The sequence below is a fragment of the Solanum lycopersicum genome, chromosome 12, assembly GCF_036512215.1.
Source record: "Solanum lycopersicum chromosome 12, SLM_r2.1".
In the NCBI taxonomy this organism is placed as follows: domain Eukaryota; kingdom Viridiplantae; phylum Streptophyta; class Magnoliopsida; order Solanales; family Solanaceae; genus Solanum; species Solanum lycopersicum.
Window position 1 is genome coordinate 65,389,102 of NC_090811.1, and position 15,553 is coordinate 65,404,654.

The window sequence follows — 15,553 nt, forward strand, 5'->3', positions numbered from 1 at the left end:
TAGTCAAACTACAACGTTAACTTAACATCAAGAAAGTACTTTTTCTTTAAGAATTTAAGATAAATATGTCGTTCATGTAATATACATCTTCATCTGCTATAACAGATAACCTGTTTTATTTGCATGCAAGATTACAAATTTCATATTTTAAGGATATCTGCATGGCTAAAAATATTCTTTGAATAATCTAACAATGTAAGAAAAGCTTTTTTTTACAATATGTAGGCCATCATTACATATGCGGAATTTTATGTTAAGTAATGTATTAGTCACTATAAAGTGCGTATTGCAGTCTAAAGGATAAAAAGTAACTAGTAAGATATTGAAATTGATATTTAATATTTATAAACAAGTAATATAGTAAATTACCAATAACCCAATATTAAAAATCAATATCAAACAAGTAATGCAATAACTTTTTTTTTAATAAAAACATTAAAAACTCGTTAATCCAAACCAATAATACTTTTTCGATTCTGTTTATCAATCGGTTCGATTTTTCCACCAAAATTTCTTTTTCGTATGGCACCTTAGTGCTTGTCCACTTTCTTCACAATTGACAAAATAGTAATCCAAATATAAGTTTTAAAATATAGGGCAACCCAAACTATCATAACAATAATAGCAACAAGCATTATTGGCTTCATTTTTGCTTTTGACAAAGTAGATTCATCTTTAAACACTTCTACCTTAATTAATTTCAAGAATCAATTATGCTTTTGTATATCAATATAGAATTCGTAAGTATAGTTTGAATAACTTTTATTAAAGATTAAGTCACACAATCACATGATGTTATAGTACCTTATTACTCTAGGACTACCTAGGGTATACACTACTTTTTTTCCTATACAATAATATAATGTTAGTAGTGGCTTGTGCAACAACTAGAATCTCTATTCTACAATAATAATAACAATAATCCTTTTAGACTTCCAATATTGACATCCTCGTTGATTTAATTTATACATATATTATATTATCAACGATGGTGGTGAAATGAATATAATATATTCTACTCTTAATTAAAGGTGTTGAATTGGAGGATCTTATTTCACCTTGTTATTCGCTATTCTTAATTAATAATCTCAAATTTGAGTCTAAAAATGGAAAAGTTTATGCAAGAAGAAGAACGAAACGAAGTGAGAGGCCGAGGGCAGGGAAAAGAGTCGAGTCGATCAGGCTCGACGATCGGGAGAAGCTAGAGAGAACTTACCTAAGACCTATATTTAAATATGGAACAGTTCTCATCACTGACCACTAACTCATATTGATTCGTTTAAGTGTTATGTTGTTAAAATTTGAAATAGTTATCATAAATTAGATTTTCATAAAAAAGGAAAAAAAATCTCATCGTACCAAATACTAGAAAACTTTTTCTATTAAAAAACATTTTCCCTCAAAAAGAAAAATACACCACAATCTAAAGTCACTTTAATTTCTTCAAGGATATTTTTGAGCTGAAAGATGGACTTCAGGAGTATTTTAGAGTTGATAGGTGGATAGAGGGTAATGTTGTACCAATTCAAATACATGTTTCAATCCTCAGTTTCCTTCTTCATCAACATTTGATGCAGACAAGTCATTCAGCTGCATTGAACCTGCTCCAATCGTCGGCTTCCTTCTTCTTCAACAATGCCTTTCTTCGAAAATTAAACTTCCATATAAAAAATGATTCTCTTCTACCGAGTATTAGAAAACAATTTCTTTTAAAAACATTTTCCCTCTAAAGACAAATATACACCTCAATCTAAAGTCACTTTAATTTCCTCTTTGGCTTATATGTACCACTAATAAATATACCCCCACAAATTAATATCTCTCAAACACAATTCACAAAAAAAATATGGACATGGAAATTGAGCAAGAAGGCAACAACAATAAGCCTAAGAAACTAAAGAATTTGATGTCAATTAAAACAATTCTTATTCTCATTTATTGTATCTTCCTTTCTGTTGGCCAAATATCAGGTATATTACTTGTTAGAATTTATTATTTACATGGTGGAAAAAGAAAGTGGTTGCAAGCATTTTTGCTAACAGCAGGATTCCCAATCTTGATTCTGCCAATTTCAATTTCTTATCTGAAAAAAAGAAAAAAAAAATACCAATATTAATAATAATATTAGACTTTTTGTCACACCTAAATTAGCAATGTTTAGTGCTATTTTAGGCATTCTTCTTGGTATTTGTAGCTACCTCTACACTTTTGGCATGTCCTATCTTCCTGTCTCGATCTCCTCTCTCCTGTCTTCAACGTCCCTAGCATTCACCGCGATTTTCGCGTATTTCATGGTGAAACATAAATTCACAGATTATTCCATGAACGCGGTGGTCTTGATGATGCTAGGTTCGATAATATTAGGGTTACATATAAATGGAGATCGTCCGATAGGTGAATCGAATCGAGCATACACATTAGGGTTTGTGATGACACTTGTTGGTGCGGCTCTTCATGGATTTGTAAATGCAGGAGTGGAGTATAGTCATGTTAAAGCTGGAGTTGTTGTCACGTTTGATCTTATCATGCAAATGCAGTTTCTTATATCCATGTTCTCATCATTGTTTTGTATCGTCGCAATGATAATTAACAAAGATTTTCAGGTAACCGTCTCATTTAAAAATTTAAGCATTGGTAAGGATGACTTTTTTTTTTTTATTAAGTTCTCTTTTAAATAATTATGCATGTAGATAGTCATAAATCATAATAATTACGTACGATATCCAATTGTATTTTAGCATTTAATTACTTATATAACTTAGAAGAAAATATAAATTTTGTATAATGATAAAGTGAAATTTAATATATTATAACATGTTATGATGAGCTATCACATTACTTAATTTAATTTATAAGAGTGATCACTTAAAAAAGTTTTTTTTTTTTTTGTGTGTGTGGGGTAAGAAAAAAGGCTTCCTTTTTAAAGTATGATCAAGCAGTATCAATAGTATAGTAAAGCAGAAATAGTGGCATCTCTAGTGGAAATATTATTTAGAGCAACATAAAAAAAGAATTAAAGAGTTAAAAATAACTTTTATTTAATTAATTTTAAAGAGAATCAAGGGGATATATTCAATCATAGCATTTTACTTTTTTTTAAGTTCATTTTAAAAAAATATCGTTCCTTTTCTATACTAGGATATCTGTAATATACCAATATTTTACATGGCTTTTTAAGATCATAAGATTCAAAAACATTTAATTTTTTTAAACTCTAAGACACTTAAGAGTCGTTTAGTAGAGTGTATAAGAATAATGTAAAAATATAACGTATTATTAACGTTTGCATTATTTATGATGAAAACTTTTTTATGTAATATTTGTTTTGGTATACTAAAAATTATTATGCATTGCATAATATTTTTTGAAAAAATATTTGTTTACGAAAATATCCTCCACGAATATAATGGAAAGGATGTAAAAAAAGTTTTCGAGGATAATTGTATCTTTTATAATGTTAATGCATGCATTAGAACCCATTGCACTACTACTAATTCATAGAAATAGACAGTATTAATAGTACAAGCATTAATTATGCATACGATCAATGTATATATGTATACGTCGTCAATGTATTGAATATTTATATTATCAAGTCCTTTTCATATTTGTTATAGCTGGTAACTTGTGTTATTTATAAAATTGCATCTATCCCACATATTATGGATATTCACTTATAAATATCATTTGAATAACCTGACGATTTCTTAAAAATATGCAGGCCATCACTAGAGAAGCTGAAGAATTTGGATTAGGGCAAAGAAAATACTATATGATATTAGGATTAACAGCAATATCTCTACAAATTATGATTATTGGAAATCTTGGGATGATTTTCTGCTCCTCAGCACTATTGTTAGGGATAGTAAATGCACTTCTTGTTCCAATACAACAAATATTTGCTGTTATGTTCTTGCCTGAGAGTTTCAATTCTGATAAGTGGATGGCTTTAGCTATGTGTCTTTGGGGTTTTGCTTCTTATTTCTATGGAGAATATAAAGATAGTATGACCAACAAGGTTACAAAAAACAAACATGCTACCCTGCCAGACTAAGTTTGAGTGATATTAATGTTATAATTTTAGCCAGTGATGTACGCCGAATTTTATACAAAGTAATTTATTAGTGTTATAACTTTGTCAGTGTGGGAGTTTGGGTCGTGGAGTTCTTTTAAGATGTTTATTTTATTTTATTCATAAATTGATGTTTTTTTCTTATATTTTTTCTCAAGTAATGTCAGCATTTTGAGTATGTATATACTGTAACAGTGACGAAGTCAAAAAAATTTTCAGAACATAAAATCTTATGCCAAGGAAATTTAAATTTGGTCTTCTTTTGATTCCTCAAAAAGCAAGTATCCCTAAGATAAGAGATTTAAGTTCATTCAACAAAAATAATAGGAAAACAAAAAGAAAAAGAATGATTGACATATTAAGTATTGTATATATAATATATTTTTTTATATACATAGTTATACATTAAAGGTATATAATTATACACTATTTATATAATATTGATACATTATAACAGTCATGTGACCATTTTAGTAAAAATAAAAATTGACACACCTATGCAATTTGTAAGAGTTGTCCGCTATTAGCCTGACGCACATCTTAAGAATATTATAGGAGTAATATTACTCTATTACCTTTTGAGTATATTAAATTCAATGTTTTGCATATAAAATTATCTCCATTCACTTTTACTTGTCACTTATTTTTAAAATAGATTTTCATTTTTAGTTATCACTTTTGACATATAAGGAAATGACAATAATTTTTTTGTGCAAATTAGGTATATAGCATATTATGTAGTTATATTCTCAAGTTATGGCACAAGATTTTGATTTTCATTCTATAACATATTATATATCAACTTATAGCATTTCTTTAAATTAAAAATATGTAAATATTTATTCAGTTAAATTAGGAAGAAAAAAAATTAAAAAATGAGTAATTAAAATTGGATAATCCGTGAATGTAGTTACTGTTTTTAACTGATAACAAAAAATGAGTAATTAAAATTGGATAATCCGTGAATGTAGTTACTATTTTTAACTGATAACCAAATGTGCCTCTTTTAAGGGAATTAAAATATATTAATTATAGATATGCTCCTTAATTATCTCAATCTGTTTTTAAAGGTAACTTTTATTGATTTTTATCCTAAAAAAATTCTATTCTGTTATCTATCTTTCCATAAACGTGTTTCATTTTTTTTTCCAGAAATTGAACTAATATTTATATATTCGAATTCTGTCATATTGTATCGTTTTTTTCTTTTAAAAAAACAATTAAAATTGAAGGTTGAAAAGGTTTATATTTGATTTGATGGAGAAAATAGTGTCAATTTTAATTAAACATGGTGGCAAATGGAATTCATCAGGTTAGTTTTTTTTTTTAATATTTTAGTAATGTTTTATTTTTTTCCCTTGTTATATTGCAATGTTAAATTGATATAATTTTTTTTGTGAAACATTAATTCAGTGTTTCTACTAATAAAAATTTCGTAATATTAAATGTATTTTCATGTGTAATTAAAACAAAGAATGATGGTAAATGTGATTACTGGTTAATCATAAATTTTAAAGTTTTTGATAAATTTAGCAAATTTTTTGTTTTTGAAACATTAGAACAAATATCTGACATTTTGTATTAATAATGTATACATTTTGTATTTTAATGCATATAAATAGTGTATGAACAATATATACGAAAATCAATGTTTATAGTTGTACGTAGCTATTATTGATTTGTAATATATATATATATATATATATATATATATATATATATATATATATATATATATATATATATATATGAATTCTATATAAAAATTGAATTAACTGTATATTATTTTTTATATTAAATTGGATAAATTGAGTATGAAATTGTATTTTAGATTGTATGTAGTATTTAGTTGTGTAGTATGCAGTATGTATAAAAATTGTTTTAATTTTGTATTAATTTAAAATTCTGTTATTGTATATATAAGTGACTTGTATATAATTTTGTGTGATTTGTGTATTGATTTTTGTAGTAACCAATGTATTAATTGTGTATTAATTATAATAGTGTATAAACAGTGTGGTAATTGTGTATTAAAATATGTATAAAGTGTGTATTATTTTTTGTACAAACTGTATGAAATGTGTGGTAAAAAGTGTATGATTTGTGTATTAATTTTGTATGAAGTGTGTATTATTTTTGTACGAAGTGTATGAATTGTGTGGTAAACAGTGACTTGTATATAAATTGTGTATGAAATGTGTGTTAATTATGTACGAATATATTTTTAATTTTACTATGGGATGCACTGAATGTAATTTTAATGTTGTGAAACAGGGAAATACGTCGACTTTCAAAATGGAGGGCATCCTATACGATACTTCTACTCTTTATACTGGTTTAGTTAATTCTATAGTAACTCAGCTAAACATAGAAGAAAATCTAAATTCTGTTGAGATAAAGTATATAGTTAGCGAAATGTGTCCACCTATAAAAATTCATAATGATGTTGGGGTAAAGGTTTATCTAGATCAGATGAGGGTGAATTTGGATTTTTTTACAAAATATCCACTATGCATTACTTTGAAAGATTGTGGGCAGTATAACGAATGTCATAGAGTTATAGTTAATGATATAATAAATTCTGATGTTAGATTATCACAGAATAACATACTATACTCCAACAATTCTATCCGTTTGATCGGAATGGATTTAGACGGAGTTGTCAATAATAATAGTGAAGTAGATAATGATATAATATGTGATCATTCTAATTTATTTGTAGCTGAAAATCAGATTTATAATAATAAAGAAACCCTTAAGGAGGTTATGAGGCATGTTGGACTTGTTGAGAAGTTCAGCTTTCGGGTTGCACGTTGTAATGCATCTAAGTAAGTTTAAATTTATTTTATATATTTTTTTTTGTTTTGTTACAATGTATATATATTGTAATGTATATTTTATTAAATTTTGTAACAGTTATCGTCTGAATTGTATTTCTAAGAGTTGTTCTTGGATGATGAGGGCATCTAGTTTGAATAAATCTAGTTTATTCAAAGTTCGAAAGTATATTGCTCAGCATACATGCTGTGTTAGAGAAAGAGTTTATGCCAGACGTCAAGGGATAACTGACGTTGTAGCTGTCTTGATAATGGATAATTATATTGATCCATCTAAGGTATATACTTCAAAAGATGTAGCTGATGATATGTTGAAATTGCATGGTGTTTCATTGACATACATACAGGCATGGAGAGCTAAAGAAAAAGCAGTAAAGTTGGTGCGAGGAGATCCAGCAGAATCTTATGCAAGATTACCTGGTAATTTCGAATATAATGATAAATTTAAACATTTATTTATTTTGTTGTGTATTAACAGTTTCGTGTATTATTTATATATAAAATATGTATTTTTTATGTATGAATTGGGCTGTTATTTTCAGATAATTTGGAAAATAATGATAAATTTATACAGTAACAGTTATGTGTATTTTTTATGTATAAACTATGTATTTTTTATGTATGAATTGGGTTGTTATGTTATTTTCAGGTTATTTTTACATTTTGGAGCAAACATATCCAGGATCTATTTTGAAAATAAAAAGGAATGAAGATGATACATTCTTATATGCATTTGTTGCTTTAGAAGCATGTATTAGGGGCTGGGAATATTGTAGGCCAATTGTAGTTGTTGATGGTGCTGCATTAAAATGTTCATATGGTGTACAATGTTAACTGCAAGCACATTGGATCCGGGAGGTAAAATATTAGCCTATATTATTTTCTAATTATATAATATAATGAAAAAATATATGAATTATATTTTTGATTTGTGTGATATTTTTTTTTTAAATTAATGAGCAGGTCATATACTTACGTTGGCGTATGCGATAGTAGATTCTGAAAATGATGCTTCATGGACATGGTTCTTTGAGCAATTTAGAGAAGCATATGGAGTTAGACAAAATATGTGTTTTATGTTAGACAGAAATGAAAGCATATGGAAAGGGACAACAAATGTATATCCTGAATCAGAATATTATGCATGCATATGACATTTATCAGTCAATGTTTTGAAGAATTTCAACAGAAATACTGAAGATTTGAAGATGTTGTTCTTTTCATTGGCAAAAGCTTATACAAAACAACAGTTTGAGACAATTATGGGAAGAATAGATCAGATAGATACGCGAATACGACCATACTTGTTTGATATTGGTTATAGCAAATGGTCAAAAGCTTACTCGAATTGTAAGTGCACATGGACCATGACTTCAAACATCGCGGAGTCATTGAATAATGTTAACAGATTAGCACGGAGGTTACCGGTGATTTCACTTCTTGAGTTTATGAGGGTGACAATTCAGAGGTCGATTTACAAGCATAATGAGGAGGCTGATAAGACTACATCTAATTTGACAAAAAAATATGATGTTTATCTACAGAAAAGTATTACGTTGTCGTGCAATATGAAGTATGTTTTTCACTGTATTGTGTTTTTAATTCATACTAATCTTCAGCATGTAGAAAATATATTTTTTTTACACAGGTGATACCTTCAACTGTTGATCTGCATGCTGTAGCTGAAGGAGCAAAGAAATACATAGTAAATTTGAACACAAGGATGTGTAGTTGCGGAAGATTTCAACATTATGAGATACCATGTGGTCATGCAATTGTTGTTCTCCGGTACAGGAAGTTACATGAAGCAGATTTCTGTTCTGCTTTTTATAGCCTCAAGAATTTCAAAGATGCTTATGCCATTCCTGTCGAGCCTATCCCGTGCGAGAGTACATGGGATATACCAAGTTATATTTTAGATCCTAAATTGATGCCGCCTGGTCCAAAAAGAGCAGCAGAAAGACCCAAACTTGAATGGTGGAAAGGATTCGCAGATGTGAAATTCAAGAAGACAAAAAGCACATGCAGTAGATGCCATCAGGTTGGACACAATAGGAAGACTTGTTCAAATTATCCTGTACAAAAACAATGATGTCGTAATGTTAAATCTGTGTTTTTGAGGCATTACATTGTTATAAAATATTTTTTATTGAATAATATTACTATTCATACAAATGTCATACAGTATTCATACAGTTTTCATACATTATTCATACCAGTAATATACATACAATTTGTTTCTGTTTGTATTTTGAAAAATATATTTTATAATTTGTCATAATTCATATATTTTTTCATACAGTATTCATACCTGTAATATAATTAATATCTGTTTCTGTTTGTATTTGAAAGTGTATAGTATTCATGCAAAACAAATTTATGGAATAATTTAACATTACTATGTACTATATATCAAATTTTAATATGACATTCATAATTCATATGATTTTCATACATGATTCATACAGTTTCATATATGTTAAATTGATACACATTTAGTAATAATCAGTAATAATTTATATAAAACCATCAGTAGTCATAATAAAAATACAAATAGAAACAAATTGTATGTATATTACTGGTATGAATAATGTATGCAAGATGGTGATACACATTTATTAATGTATAATTGTATGATATAATTAATACAGTATTCATACCAGTAATATAATTAATATATGTTTCTGTTTGTATTTTGAAAGTGTATAGTATTCAAGCAAAATAAATTTCAACATTACTATGTACTATATATCAAATTTTCATATGACATTCATAATTCATATGATTTTCATACATGATTCATACAGTGTTCATATATGTTAAATTGAGACACATTTAGTAATAATTAGTAATAATTTATATAAAACCATCAGAGTATTCATAATAAAAAAACTGGGAAAATACATAAATTGTTCATAAGTTAAAAAAAAAGTCTTTCAAATAAATGTACTATGTGCCATGAAGATTTCTACTTCCTGATACGAAATTTTAGAATAGGATAATTGGTGGTGTCCATAACGTGTTCTTTATGAGTTCGAGGTCCACCCTTCTTGCTAGCAACTGTTCCTGTAACTTCACTTTCACTGATTGCGCCTTCATCATTCTTTGATTTTCCATAATGCCAAAGTAATGTAGCATATCTTTGACGATGATATGTTGAATCAATATCAATATGTGACATATCAAAAACACCATTGCTCATGTATTCGGAAAATAGAGATGTGTATAAACCACAATCACTGTAATCAAATTGAAAAAAAAATAGTAATGAATATGATAGAATATGATAGAATCGATAATTCATGTTTTGATGATAGACAAGACACGCAAAGAACAGTAGCAAATATACGCAGCAAAAGAAGCCAAGCTAGAGTCCAAGATCGAGTAAAACGGAGTTATTTGTACAAAGCCAAAAATAATATATTAAAGGTACAAGTTGATACAAATAAGGAAAACCTTAAATATATTATTAAGGAAGGAAGTTGTATATAATAAGGATTGTACTTTAAAAAAGGAATCCTTATTTAACAATAACTTCCTTACCTTATCAGATAAGGATTGTACAAGGCAAAATAAACTCTATAAGAAGAGCACGAGGCAGAGGAAGAAAGGCACGACTTCACGCAGGGAACAAGAGAGAATTATTCATCAAACTAAAGTCTTCAAAGTTGATAGGATTGCTACGTTTAAAACATTCTTGAGTGAGAAGGTTTTATCGTGTAGAACTATTTGTCTTGTTTTTTCGTTTTGATTGTAATTTACAGTTTATTGTATAAAGGGTGGGTTTGGCTCTTTGTAGGGTTGAGTGTTAGTGAGAGTTGTAACAAAAGGTGGGTTTGGCCTTTTGGAGAGATCGATTGGAGTCAATCGAGAGAGGTGGTAGAGATAATACTTTTGATTATTGAGTTGTAATCACAAAATCTTAAGTTGAATTAATAAAATGAGGTGTTTCCCTCCTTGAGTGAGGAAGGTTTTTAATTCAATACGTGTTTGTGTCTTTACTTAAAAGCAACTTACAAGAACCTGGTTCTTGTTCTGGGGTAAGGTTCCTTCAATTGGTATCAGAGCAGGTCTTTTCGATAAAAGATTCACACCTTGAAAAGACTCAATGGCAGCACCACCTACACACAAGAAGGAGCTTCACAAACACGACCACCACTGTTCAATGGCAAATATTATGGATGGTGGAAAAATCGTATGATGGACCATCTTATTGGCGAAAATCCTGATCTATGGGGAGTAATTCTAGATGGCCCAACCATACCTATGAAAACCGCAACTGATGGAATCACCAAAATCCCAAAGGAAAGAAAAGAATGGAATGCTGAAGACAAGCTTGCAATTCAAAACAATGCCAAAGCCAAGAAAATTCTGATATGTGGCATAGGACCAGACGAATACAATCGAATCTCGTCTTGTCAAGATGCCAAAGCCATATGGGAAACACTACAAACCTCTCATGAGGGAACAACGCAAGTCAAGAAGTCTAAAATTGATAACTTGAACAGGCAATATGAGCTGTTCAGGATGGCAGAAGGGGAGACTATTCAAGCATGCACACCAGGTTCACCTCCATCATTAATGAGATGTACTCTTTAGGAGAGATAGTGCCTAATGGAAAGGCAGTAAGGAAACTCTTGAGTGTCCTTCCTGAAACTTGGGAAAGCAAAGTCGAGGCTATTACTGAAGCCCGCGACCTAGACTCACTGGCCATGGATGAGTTAATTGATAATCTCATCACATACGAACTCAAGAAAAACCAAGAAAAGGAAATTGGAGGAAAAAGAAAGGAAAGGAACCTGGTTCTAAAAGCTACTACATCAGATGATTTTGAAGAGGAAAATATTGCCCTCATAACCAAAAGGTTCACCAGAATGCTAAAGAGAGGGCAGACCTTTCAAAAGAAAGCCTCTCAAAAACCATCTGAAAGCACTAAAGACCAGGTTTGTCATAAGTGTGGGAGCCCAAATCACTTCATCAAATTCTGTCCATTTTGGGCCTTAGAGCAGAAAAAGGCAAAATTTGAGAAGGGCAAAGACATCAAAAAGGATAAGTTTGTCACCTCAAACAGAAGAATGACAACTCAAGAGGCAGATATGTCAATGAAGAGGGCCTTTGCAGCAATAGGGAATTCATCTGATGAAGAGTTTGAGGGTGATGAGACAGAAAACCAGTCTCTTCTTGCACTAGAACAAGAAGATAATTATGACTTTTTTGCCCTTGTAGCAGTGGAAACCAAGGAAGAAAAGGAAACCTGCAGATCACAAGAAACCATACTAGCACTCATGGATGGATCAGATTCTGAATAAGAGGAAGAAGATGACAATCAAAGCAAGGTAAGTTTTCATCACATCAAAGTAAATATTGAATCATATTCTAAAAAGGAAGTAGAGTCCTTATTGAGTACTCTTATAGATGCATATCAGTCTGTCAATTCTGAAAGAGAACAAGTGATGGAAAACTATGCATCTTTATGACAATCTTGAGAAACACAATCACTTTCTTCAAAATAAATTAAAAGAACAGATTAAAATCTCAGAGTTAAGTCACAAGGGCAAAAACTCTGCTAGTGAACTTCAATTAGCTCTAGAAGAAAAACTAAAATTGTTAACCATAAAATATCAAGCTTTAACAGAAAGGAATAGGTTGTTACAAGAAAATCTTGATCATACCAAACTGGATCTGGAAAGAAATCTTAGATGGACCAGGTCCTTTGAAATTTTAACTCAGATTCAAGAAAAGCAAACCACTAGTCGAAGTGGGATAGGTTTTAAAAAACAGAATAATCTTGTGTCACACACTATTCATATGTCCAAAAGTTTATGCACTCATTGTGGAAACTCAGGTCATTTACAGAATCAATGTAAAGCTTTATTTGAGGCTTTTCAGAAAAATGTTGAGTTCACCAAAAAGGAAAAGACTGATACGGCTAAGAACCTGGTTCAAAATAAAATTGCTCCAAATAAAAGGTTTTCTTATTTGCCTTTATGGGCTAGAATTCATCCTTTTACTCATATAAAGGGTCCCAAGCTAATCTGGGTTCCCAAGACTAATCTTTGACTAGTGTTTCAGGTGAAGGTGAGAGGGAAAAGACCAACTTGGTACATGAATAGTGCATGCTCCAAAATGGTGCTAAAAATGGTAGAAAATTTCCTCTCGCTTTTTGATTTTCAAGGAGGCAGTTTATTCCTTGAAAATGATGAGAAAAATGAAAAAAAAGGTTGAAGAAAGTGACATGATATCAAACATCTTTGATGATGCAAATTTAGGGAACACTGCATATGAACCTGGTTCGCAGCTAACAATCATTGATGCACCTACAACATGAATTACTACTTATCTATGGTTCTGGAGATTGGGGGAATATTAGAGCAATCGAGACAGTAAGAGTATGGCACACCTTTGGGGGAACATTGTTGTGTGAACATGGTCCTCGTTGTTCATTGGAAGGTATTAAAAATTGACAAGGGTTGGTTCTCTGTGAATCAGCTTGAGATTCATTTGATCTGGGAGAATATGATGATGCGACATTCTTGTGAAGGCCTTGAATATGAAGAACTTGAGAAAAATCAGTCAAAGCATGGTGTTATCGAGACAAGTTGATGCATTATCATGATTTCCTTTAATAATTGGCTAGTAAAAGAATAATCTTACGCTTGAGTAATTATACAATGAATATCTGCTAACTCAACCTCATACTGTAACAAGTACACACTCAAGTCACATCTCAAACAATGCTTAGAAAGTTTGTGGATGTTATCTCTTCTCTTTACTAACACCATTAAGTAAATCATGAAGAAACACAAAAATAGAAGAAAAAGGGGGAACCTGGTTTCTCTGTAATACTCAGGTATGTACCGTCCTTTTTCAATGCATTAATTTCCTGAGTTTGGGTCAAACATAAGCACTAATGAACCTGGTCGATCATCAAAAATTCAACTTTCTTAAAGATCACCAAGAACCCTCTTTGACAATAAGCATCGTTCAATCTCAAACTGCTCAAATGATGAAAATCTCAGTATTGAAGTCACTCATGCTTTAATTTAGGGAGAACCTTGCTTTACCACCCACATCTGAACCAGGTTCACAAACTCCAAATTGATATTTCATCCATTCCAAGTGTATAACTTGTCTATCTCTCAGGGGGAACAATTCTCACAGAAATAAATTGTTGTTTGCTTTCATTATTGATAAACACATCTCTTTGTGCACCAAAATGTGATGAATCTCTTACTGGTAGTTGGTACTCCTTCAAATTTGTCATCAAGAAAAAGGCTATCAAAAAAAAATCATGGAGGAATGAAAATGTTACGGAGTAGAGTTTAAAAAAAAGGTGATGATGTATCTCATGATGAAATTTCACATTCAAAGAAAACTGATCAGAATAAAGAAGCTGGTGCACAATGGGCATACTGAAAAAATTATCAATGGCAGTAAACATCCCTTTCTTCCTCACTTTAGTAATCTTTGTCCCAATCCTTATCCTCAAATTTTATACTCTTTTGACTCTTTGATGTGCTTATGTTTGTCTCATACTCATGATATTATATGTTTTTGATTAAGGGCATAAACTGGTACATATTTGTTTATTTTGTTTCTCATTGAAGATCTTAATTGTGTATGAGTTTAAGATGACTAATATCTTCAGATTAACTAACCATTGTGTTAGCAGAAGTGTACTTGAAAGTGTTGCCCAAGTGGCTATGAGTTAAAATTGATATTGCACTCATTGAATGTTATTCGAGTTCTTTGGTTATTGGTTTTCAATGATGCCAAAAAGGGGGAAATTATATAATGTGGATAGACATATGCATAGTTTGTCATCATCAAAAAGGGGGAAATTCTTGGGGAATGAGAAAACATGAAGTTTGTAGTTTTGATGGATGACAAAGAATTGAAGTTTTTGGAAGTGTTTGATGCATTTGAAGTACCATTGGGAGAAGGCACAATTTTAACTCGTGCAGATATGTTCAGTCAAACCATTCTTGCTGAGTGTGGTATTCCATGGAGTCGGAGCAGGTTGCAAATGCTTCTCCACGTACATCTGGTCCTGTTGCTCAGTTACTCAGGGAACTCAAAGTAGCTGAAGAAAAATATGCAACTCTTGAGTCAGAAAACCAGAAGTTACGTGCTGAACTCCACACTTCAAATGCTGAAATTCACAGGTTGAAGGATCAGTTAGTGCAGCAGCAACTTGCTAACAATGCAAGAGTTGACAGAGTTCTGGATATGCTGGCTTCTGCTCAACCAAGCCTGGACAACCTTCAAATTGAAAAAGCATCTTGTGTGAACCTGGTTCTCTTAGTTGTTTAAACTATGTGTTATGCTCAACTGGCTAAGCTTCAATTGTTGCTATGGATGATATTTGGTTTTGATCAGCCGCTGTTGGACTCTTTTTGATTTGTCAAAAGGGGGAAGAGTATTTGAAGAGTATTTGCATGCATCACACAGAAAGATTTGTTTGTCTTCATCAAAAAGGGGGAATATGATAGAATATGATAGAATCGATAATTCATGTTTTGATGATAGACAATACGCGCAAAGAACAGTAGCAAATATACGCAGGAAAAGAAGCCAAGCTAGAGTCCAAGATCGAGTAAAACGGAGTTATTTGTACAAAGCCAAAAATAATATATTAAAGGTA

At 30.7% G+C, this 15,553-nt stretch overlaps 3 protein-coding genes and 1 pseudogene across 3 annotated transcripts; all 4 read left to right on the forward strand.

The window, feature by feature from the left end:
- Nucleotides 1-1,308: 1,308 nt before the first annotated feature.
- Nucleotides 1,309-4,322, forward strand: LOC101247797 (purine permease 1-like; annotated as a pseudogene).
- Nucleotides 4,323-5,248: 926 nt separating this feature from the next.
- Nucleotides 5,249-8,132, forward strand: LOC109119177 (uncharacterized). Its single transcript, XM_069292863.1, has 5 exons — nucleotides 5,249-5,384; nucleotides 6,347-6,900; nucleotides 6,989-7,329; nucleotides 7,559-7,767; nucleotides 7,873-8,132. Exons 1-4 carry the CDS (start codon nucleotides 5,361-5,363, stop codon nucleotides 7,741-7,743), a joined length of 1,104 nt encoding a protein of 367 aa, XP_069148964.1. The 5' UTR covers nucleotides 5,249-5,360; the 3' UTR covers nucleotides 7,744-7,767; nucleotides 7,873-8,132.
- Nucleotides 8,133-8,171: 39 nt separating this feature from the next.
- LOC138340524 (uncharacterized) lies at nucleotides 8,172-9,001 on the forward strand. The gene is made up of 2 exons (XM_069292252.1): nucleotides 8,172-8,441; nucleotides 8,558-9,001. Exons 1-2 carry the CDS (start codon nucleotides 8,172-8,174, stop codon nucleotides 8,999-9,001), a joined length of 714 nt encoding a protein of 237 aa, XP_069148353.1.
- Nucleotides 9,002-11,109: 2,108 nt separating this feature from the next.
- LOC138340525 (uncharacterized) lies at nucleotides 11,110-12,218 on the forward strand. Its single transcript, XM_069292253.1, has 2 exons — nucleotides 11,110-11,385; nucleotides 11,436-12,218. The coding sequence occupies exons 1-2, from the start codon at nucleotides 11,110-11,112 to the stop codon at nucleotides 12,216-12,218; spliced, it is 1,059 nt and encodes a 352-aa protein (XP_069148354.1).
- Nucleotides 12,219-15,553: the final 3,335 nt, after the last annotated feature.

Bases quoted from the DNA above. Each gene is read 5' to 3' on its own strand.
- LOC109119177 (XM_069292863.1), top strand. From the start codon at position 5,361: ATGGTGGCAAATGGAATTCATCAG. The intron at 6,901-6,988 runs GTAAGTTTAAAT...ATTTTGTAACAG, and splicing joins GCACGTTGTAATGCATCTAA to TTATCGTCTGAATTGTATTT. The intron at 7,330-7,558 runs GTAATTTCGAAT...TGTTATTTTCAG, and splicing joins ATCTTATGCAAGATTACCTG to GTTATTTTTACATTTTGGAG.
- LOC138340524 (XM_069292252.1), top strand. From the start codon at position 8,172: ATGGGAAGAATAGATCAGATAGATACGCGAATACGACCATACTTGTTT. The intron at 8,442-8,557 runs GTTTATCTACAG...TTTTTTACACAG, and splicing joins ATTTGACAAAAAAATATGAT to GTGATACCTTCAACTGTTGA.
- LOC138340525 (XM_069292253.1), top strand. From the start codon at position 11,110: ATGGACCATCTTATTGGCGAAAATCCTGATCTATGGGGAGTAATTCTA. The intron at 11,386-11,435 runs GTCAAGAAGTCT...TGAGCTGTTCAG, and splicing joins CTCATGAGGGAACAACGCAA to GATGGCAGAAGGGGAGACTA.